General features: G+C 46.7%; 1 protein-coding gene across 1 annotated transcript in view; it reads right to left on the bottom strand.

Annotated features, from left to right (window-relative positions):
- Positions 1 to 4,372, bottom strand: part of AXDND1 (axonemal dynein light chain domain containing 1) — a 20,997-nt gene extending 16,625 nt beyond the window's left edge. Inside the window, 7 exon segments of the mRNA XM_010076805.1 lie at positions 475 to 580; positions 702 to 758; positions 1,869 to 1,954; positions 2,388 to 2,514; positions 3,149 to 3,249; positions 3,603 to 3,784; positions 4,276 to 4,372. Of these exon segments, the coding sequence (XP_010075107.1) occupies positions 475 to 580; positions 702 to 758; positions 1,869 to 1,954; positions 2,388 to 2,514; positions 3,149 to 3,249; positions 3,603 to 3,784; positions 4,276 to 4,372 (756 nt within the window).
- Positions 4,373 to 8,299: the final 3,927 nt, after the last annotated feature.

Here is an 8,299-nt window from a genome sequence, read left to right as displayed (position 1 = left end):
TCCTGCTGAGGCAATGCTCTACATTTTTCAAAATCCTTCCCCATCACTGTGCAAGAATAACAGAAAACACGGCAAAGCAAGGTACAAGGAAAGGTTCTTTGACATCTGCTTTCAGGTGTACGAAGGTTTCCAATGGCCCATTCTGTAACACTGCAGCCTGTCTCCCAATGAAGAGATGAGACAGCTACTGCCTTCATTCCTCCGTAGTAATAACGCCAGCATTATTTCCGGCATTTTTGCCAGAAATGTAACTTCCTACACCAGCAAGCTAACTGCTTGTTCTTCATGGATTGGCTCAAGATGAACAGAAGCTCAGAAGAGGAAATCCCTGGTTATTACAGGGCCTACAGGCAGCTTGGGCAGAAACTAGCCCCTAGGAGGTACTTTAAGCACAGCAGGGATAAACACTATGGAAAACAATATGTTATTTTTGTGGATCCAAAAAAGTTATCTCGGTATAAGCAAGTTATCCACCTGTGAAGGTCCTGTTACTCTGATCATCTTGTCTACTCCAGCTTTTTCCAGCATGCTGTCCATCGCCTCCATCAGCTGGATGACCTCTAACCTCCCAGAAGGTCTCCTGACAGACCAGAAGGAGACGTATCATTATTCTGCCTAGCGTATTGTGATATTTTCCAAAGAAATGGAATTCAAACAGCTGTTTTTTTCCAACAACAACTTCATGCAGGTATGGTACTTACATGGATGGGAACAGCTGCAGTTTCTTTTCACGGTCTTCAAGCAGTGTTGTGTATTTACTGAGACGAACACAAATGTTAGAACTTTATTACAAAGCAATCCTTCCAGTGCTAGCTAAGGGCCCCTGCTCTCTCCTTCAATCTCTTTGTCCCATGTACAAGCTGATGGAGATTGGAGAGGGAGAGAAGGGACTACAGGGTTGCTCTCCACTGAAGCATCCAGCCCCTAATGTGGGAATTGGATCTCCTGCAGCTGTTCTCCCAGCTGGAGCTCCGTCTTCTTGCCACTAACAACAGAAATCCTGTAGGAACCTTCCCCCTTTAAGACTTCTCATGCTACTTGGCTAAGAAGTGACCAATGGGCTTAAAAGTTACCAGTGGGGCCAGAAAAGCACCACATATCCACATCGCACCTGCCCAGAGACTGATCTTGGGAGATCATCAAAGTAATAAGACAGTGTTCTGTTACATATTGTGAGGATTTCACTCTTAAGTGTTTTAATCCTTGAACAATGAGAAAGAATCTCCATGATATTTAGTAAGCTGTCCAGAGAGACCAAGGGCAGTCTCAGTAGCATTTTTTTAGGCAATGATTGGTAAACTCAATTCAAAACTCACAGCCTGAGGGGAAAACAAAAATTCCCAACAAACCCCAAAGTGGTCATATTCAAGCTACTAGCAGGCCTATACAAGCATAAAGTAAGAACTACACAGAGCCCACCCAGCTTTGCGTAAGAAAGTGATTCTTAAAGAAAAACAGAGAAACTAATCAAAATGTAAAACAAACAAAAAGCAACTACCCTCCCCTACAAAAAACCCAATAAACAAAAAAGGGCAAAAAAACCAGTAGCAACTTCCAAAAGTTGCCTCCAGGGATCGAACAGCCTCTACATTCACATCCAGCTACCACAACTCCCCTGAGAAACAGTACTTGTGTGCAGTAAATTCTCTGGTAGCCACCCCAAAGCAGCAGGGACAGAGAAAAAGAGGGTGGCTTTGCTCAGCAGGCCTTACTATAGCTTGGCCGTTAGCACAGAAACACCCCTTGTAGACTCTCCCCCCTTCACAAAGGCAAGAGGTGTATTTGGGCAGCAGTCTCATCCTCTCATCGCTTTATCCCCCCGCTCTGAACAGCTGAGGACAAACCCTTGTAAAGCAGAAAGCACTCACTCATCGAAGTACTTCAAGGGCAAAACTCCCCTGTTCTTCACAATGTGAAATTCCTTGGGAACCAGACTATCTGCTAGGGTTGCTCGCTGGGGGTGGAAAAGAAAGAAAGTACAGAACATCAGCATAAAAGATGTGACTGCACTGCTGGTTCCTTCCCAAAGAGGACATAGGTTTGGCAGGGGTTGCTCGCTGGGGGTGGAAAAGAAAGAAAGTACAGAACATCAGCATAAAAGATGTGACTGCACTGAGGACATAAGTTTGGCAGTTGGGAGAGGGAAGCTCACGCTTCTCACAGTGCTTTTCCCTTTCCCACTCCACACATCCACAGCCGGACAGAAACAATCTAAATCCAAAAGGAGACTGAAATAACAAATACCGAACTGCAGTAGGGGAATTGAGGGGCTGCCAGCCACAAGGAGAGCCAATGCAGTTCAGGATCAGGTTAACACTGGGACATGTGTACGAGGACTTCCCTTCTCCCAGCTAGTGATACACACAGTGACAAAGAGCAGCACTCACACGAGTTCGTGGGACTATACCACGACTCCACCTCCTGTCCCGACAGCTCTCAGTGGAAGAGCTTCTGCCAGTCACTGCTTTCTTAGCTTCTTGGCCAGTCGCAATGTTGCACAGGTAAGAGACATCCCTGAAACAGAGGGAAAATGCTCATTCACTGACCCGCCCTGCAGGCACGCCCCCGTTCCCTTACTGCCAGCCTAAGCCACGCACAGGTTTGTTCTGCGCAGCCCGAGGCCAGGCTCACGGCCAGGACTCCCCCCTGGGCCAAAAAAGACAGACAAGTTCATGTTTTTTAGGCAGAGTAACCTCGCATTGCTACCTATTGTTTGCATCTACTGTGAACACCCTATTGCAGACATATCCAATGTCCGATAAGGAGCAAAACATTTGTCATTTAGCACCATTAAGTGTCACTTATTTATAAAGAAGTGTAAAGCTATTCCCTGCTAAGTCCATTAAAGCCAAAAGAGCTTCTTTTCTTAATCGTGGATCACAGAGCGTCCCTGCCAGCCTGGCATCCTTTGGAAGGATAGTTCCAAGAATTTCTCACTTAGCAACAATTTTATTTTTTATTCCCAAAAACACCTTTCCCTCAAATCCCTCCAGCCCAAATTCAGATGGGGCAGCTGGGGTGTTCATCCAGCCGCATCAGGCAGTACAGCCACCTACCGTAAGAAAAGATGAAGGGAGAGATCTAGCTCTGCGTTCCCAGCTTGAACATCTTCCCATCGCCCTGGGCTCCTTATCCCTTCTTTGCTTACCTTCCAGCGCCCGTCAAACTGACAGGGTGGTCTGTCAGGTGCCTGAACTTGCTCCGACGATTACGGTAATGCCAAAGCCGATTCGGGGTTTGCAGGCAGCCCTGCGGACAAGGCACATGTGGCTGTCACTTCTTAGCAAGAAACGTGCCAAGGAGTGGGAGGGGTCAGGGTAGCTGTCTAAACAATCAAGTCATTAGATCTGTCTTGGGGCTAAAGAAACCGGTGTGGACAAAACAGCTTCACAGCAGCACCGGGGTGCAAACGTGTTTTGCAGGGACTGGAAGACGGCATTTTGGAACTGCATCAAGTGGTGTGGCCAGAAAAGCGATGCAATGTAAGATACATTTATCTTTATGAGGTTGGCAAACTTTCCTTTTGCCCAGGGAATGAACACACGCCCCCAGCAAAGAGACAATTCTGGACAGAAAAAAGCAGGAGGTAGAAAGACACTTACCCTGAAGCCCATTGGGGTTTTGGTGGTTTGTGGGGACTGCAAGTGCTCTGGGCTGCAGAGGGAACTGCTGGCACTGGCCAAGCTTTGGAAAACCTCTTCTGGAACAAAACTGTGCTCCAGGGAGGAAGAAACAGGCCTGATGCGGTCAAGCCTCCTTGAGGTACCCATCAGCTTGGGGATCTCTGGAAAACAGCACGTCAGAACCATTTCAACAGCACTTATTCTGCTGGTGAAAGAAACCACACCCGATGATAAAACACAGGGCTGAGAAAAACCGTGACAAGATGCTTCCTCCCCTACCCCAGAGCAGGATCAACTCTATCTAAAACACAAGCAGCTAATCTCATTTTCAGCAGTTGCTCTAGGCTTCACTGAAGAGCTAACAACAGTTATCTTCTACCTGTGGGAGTTCAAGCACTAGTGGCACTGACTGCACAAAGCTCCCAGGTACACAAAGCCTGTGAACAACCAAAGTTCGCATGTTTCCGTAATGCCATTTCCCTTCTTGGGGATTGCGAGCAGTCAGCTTTCTGCAAAGATACAAATGCCCTGAAATACCAGCAATTGCCTAAATAAAGGCAAAACTTCATGCAGGGAAGCATCCTGCTGCTAAAAGGAAACTGGAAGGACAGAGTCAGATGCAGGACCCATGCAGCCCCCAGCCCAGCCCTACCTGAGTGGTCCTCGCTGACCGCGCCTGCCCGTGAGGTGTCACTCCGTTTCCTTCCATCAGCTTTTGGTCCAGGAGCTGGCACTCCCATTGTGGGCATGGTGAATGTTTATTTTAATGCTTGGCCAAGGAAATGTGCAGTAACAAATGATCTAGGAACAGAATTAAGCCCGCATTTGTACTTCACAGGGTTAACAGCTTATTTTATTATTATTTATTTTGAAAAAACCAAAACCCTTATGCCTGAGAGTAGGTACATCAGTTAGGAAGAAACTCCTGATGCTTTGCTACATCCTCCACAGGGGTGCTTGTTTTTCCATCTACAAACTGCACTAAGAACAACTGCTTCTTTCATACATTTAACTGGCCAGAAATTTAATTCTATCTTAATTTCTCCAATTATTAATCTAACCACTTTTTCTTCTTAGCAATATCTTACTAATGAAAAAAAATCATATTTCCATTAGTTATGTAATGTCCATGAATTCTCATCTGAAGCCTTTTTTCCCCACCAGCTTTGCCATGATATATTGTTGTTTATAAGTGTTCTTGCTATTGGAACTTTTTGACCTCCTTATCAGCTGTATCCTCGTGTACAGTGGTTTCTAATCAGGTTAATTACATTTCTTTGCTTTCAGATACATGCTTGTGGGTGTAGGTATCATCTAGGAATCATCTTGCCAGGTGGTTTCTTGTCTTGCTGCATAAATGGTTTACTGGAAAGAAAATACATATATTTGCTAAAAACTTCTAACAGAAGAAAAACTTTTTTTTTTTCCTTTAACAGCTCTGTTTGGCAGAACACCATATTCCCATCTGAAAGGACGGGAAGATTAATGGCACAATTCTGTAGCAGCTACAGTTTAAGGACACAGACAAGATTTTACTTTAGAGCATGTGGTGCACAGCTGGAAGATATCGTAGCAAGTTCTTGGCACGCAAACCCCTTTCAGGCCCAGAATAAAGGCAGACATCACCAACATGATATACATTTGGCAGTTGCTCCAATTTAATATGCATTAAATGGGGAGAGGTTCAAAACTCTGGTCTGTTCCAAGAGCTATCAACTCCTTCCCCATGCTCCTCTCCAGCACATCCAAGGACATCCATTCCTCTAACAGATACGTGATGGCCAATACGCAGCTTATAAAACCCCAGCGATGCTTCTCAGCTGGTATTGAGCTCCAACATTTACAGCTGCTTTTTCAGTGCCTGAAGAAGGGCTTGTGTAAATGTTTCTTCTGGCACAGCCAGCCAAGGGGGCCTCCTCCCTCCCCTCCAGTCTCACCAGTTACCTGCAGGCTCTGCTCTGCCACCATACAGCTCCTCCTTCCCTCTCCCCTCCCTGCCCTTGGGAAGGGGAGACCTGCAGCCGCCTCCAGGAGGGCTGGGAGGCAGCTGTCCCCAGAGCTGTGGGCACAGGCAGCTTCAGGTCAGGTCCCCCCCCAGCCTGCAGCCCCCAGACCCCCAAGGCAGGCCAGCTCCCCCGTCAGAGCAGCAGAGGGAACCCCAGTACCTGCCAGGCAGCTCCTTTCATCGCCACGGAAACAGGGCTCTCCCCACATTCTAGAAGATGCCCGCCTTCCCTCCCCAGCCCCACAAGACTGTGACCCATATCTCCCCACAGCAGCCACCTCCCCAGGACAGCAATCCCACCCTGCCCCAGCCCCACGCCCCTATGCCCTCTTGCATCCCCTCCCAAATCAGGAGCCTCAGAGCAGAAAGAAACAGGCCAAGGCGATTTTTTTTTTTCTCCCCTAATAGCAAAATATATTTCAACCGCTGTAATACAGTAGATTATAAACAGCTCTTCTGCATGACAGAACATGGTACAGGTTGCATACACGGAACCGCTGGTGCCAGGGCCGGCACACAGAGCAGCAGCGGTGGCTGCTGGGCTGCCCTCTGCTCCCGCGCCTCTCCTCGGCCTCTGCAGGTGAAGGGGCCGCGATGGCTGCTTGGCCCTGGCTGCAAGCACAGGGAGAAGAGACGAGGCGGAACTCAGCTGGCTCGGAGGTACTGCAGGGAGCCAGCTCATAACCCTGATGCCGCCGAGTGTGGGATCGCCCACTTCCGCTGACGTCCTTCCAGCCCATCTACATTCAGAAGGTGGGAGCTCAAACAGTTCAGTCTTCCTTTAGTAGGTGGCCCGATTCACATAATTTGTGCCATTTCATACTAAAAAAATACATCAGGATTTCCCCACCACCACAGCATGTAGCATATGCCTTAGATGGCTGCCACAGGACAGCATACAGTCAGCAGCTCAGACGCAGGACTGCTTCACCTCTGGAGGCTGGAAGCTAAACACCCCGACAAAAAGGACGTGCTAGGCATAGAGACTCTGCACAGGTTCAGTCTTCCTGAGAACAAACTGTTCCCTGCGTGAAAACCAGGATGCATTTCACCATATTAATACTGATTTTTGTGATGTGATTGAGCAAGGAGCTGCAGCTGTACTGGCTGCCACTCAAAAGCTGGAGGCTTCCCACCTCAAAACTGAGGGAGTTACCATGGAAGCAAGCTCCATAATTCTTGTGTTGGAAAGAACCATAGAAAACAGTATACACTATTATTAAGAACTTGCAAAGGGCAGACTGTGAACTGTAGCGTCCTCATTATTTGAGCAGAATACCATACTGCTAGCTCTGGCGCTCACAGCCTAAGAAAACTCAAACCAACATGGTATAACTGACTCTCATTAAACAAGCAATGTGCAGAAGACTATTTCCCCTCCTGTACTCTTGAGAAAAATGAAAATAAGCCCCCATTCAAAAGCAATTTAAAAAAACCCATGAAATTGAAAGTAATCCCAATTGTTAATGCCCTGACAGCACAGTTGCCAGATGCCTTGATCTACAAGGCTAAAAACCTCAACCTGTCAAAAACTAAGACTAGTTCCAACAGCTGAGCATCCCTTTCCAATTGCCTTTTGCTTGACAGATGCTCAAGCCCTCAGGCTTCAAACACCAAGGATGGTGACTTGGTAAATGCTGAAATTCTTTATTAGGAATATGACAGCGCCAGCTGCGAGGGAAACACCAAAACTTTTCACAAAGTGCCATGATTTGATTTCCTTTTGAGAACTCTGGGACAGTAGCAAGACCTGACACAGGCACCAAGAAGATAAATTGAGTCCCTAATCCATCGAACCCTGTTTGAGTGCAATTACAGCTGTAGAGAAGTGTTTTGAGCACCACAACAGAAGAGTACTGGACTGAATTTCATCCTGGAGGTGACAAAGCTGGTTGGCCAAAGGGTGCGGTTTGTTTTCAAAAAAAAAAGGAAGCTTAGTTGCTCCAGCACTTCTGTCCGTTCCTCCCACAAAACGTACAGTGAAAGATTTAGGATTAATCAAACTGAATGAGGAGAAAGTAATCCATTTCATTCTCAGGATTTTAGGTACTAATACTGCCAAGTTCCAGTATACACATGAACTCCTTACTCTGAAATGAACCCAACTGTTTCAACTATCAAATTCTAGTAGGAGATATTTTCAGAGGAGAGCCACATATGCAAATGCTGTATTTGGCAAATTTGACCTGACACGATGTCCTTTCTGAAGAGCGGGATTCCTTCTTACAGAGAACTGAAAACCTGGAATAGTTTAAGTATCATCTAGCTTTCATGAAATTACTTTTGACTCAGGTTAGTAAAAATAGAAGCCCAAAAGGTGGTCTTAAGTGGATTGGGAGACAAGTCCATCAGCAGTCCCAATACTGTCGGCATCCAACACCTAGGCTGTAGGCCAGTAAGGAGAAGCTGTTACCAGAAAGTGACAATAAAGAGCATTTGAGTAATTCAGAAATCCCTGTGACCACAGTAAGGTACCTCGGTCAGGTTACCCTCCCTCTCCAATAACAGGAGCTACAGCTCCAGCAGGAGTGGAGAGACAAGTACCCAGATACCATGTAAGTTCCCTTTTGTGCTTAGCATCGGACGGAACAAGGAAACTGAAGGGACTCTGCCTAGTTAATAGATGCATTCCCATAATGCTTCTCCCTTTAGCAGTGTGTACAGGAGGATG

Source organism: Pterocles gutturalis, unplaced genomic scaffold (genome assembly GCF_000699245.1).
Source record: "Pterocles gutturalis isolate BGI_N339 unplaced genomic scaffold, ASM69924v1 scaffold4553, whole genome shotgun sequence".
Classification (NCBI taxonomy): domain Eukaryota; kingdom Metazoa; phylum Chordata; class Aves; order Pterocliformes; family Pteroclidae; genus Pterocles; species Pterocles gutturalis.
This window is presented reverse-complemented; position numbering and strand designations above follow the sequence as displayed.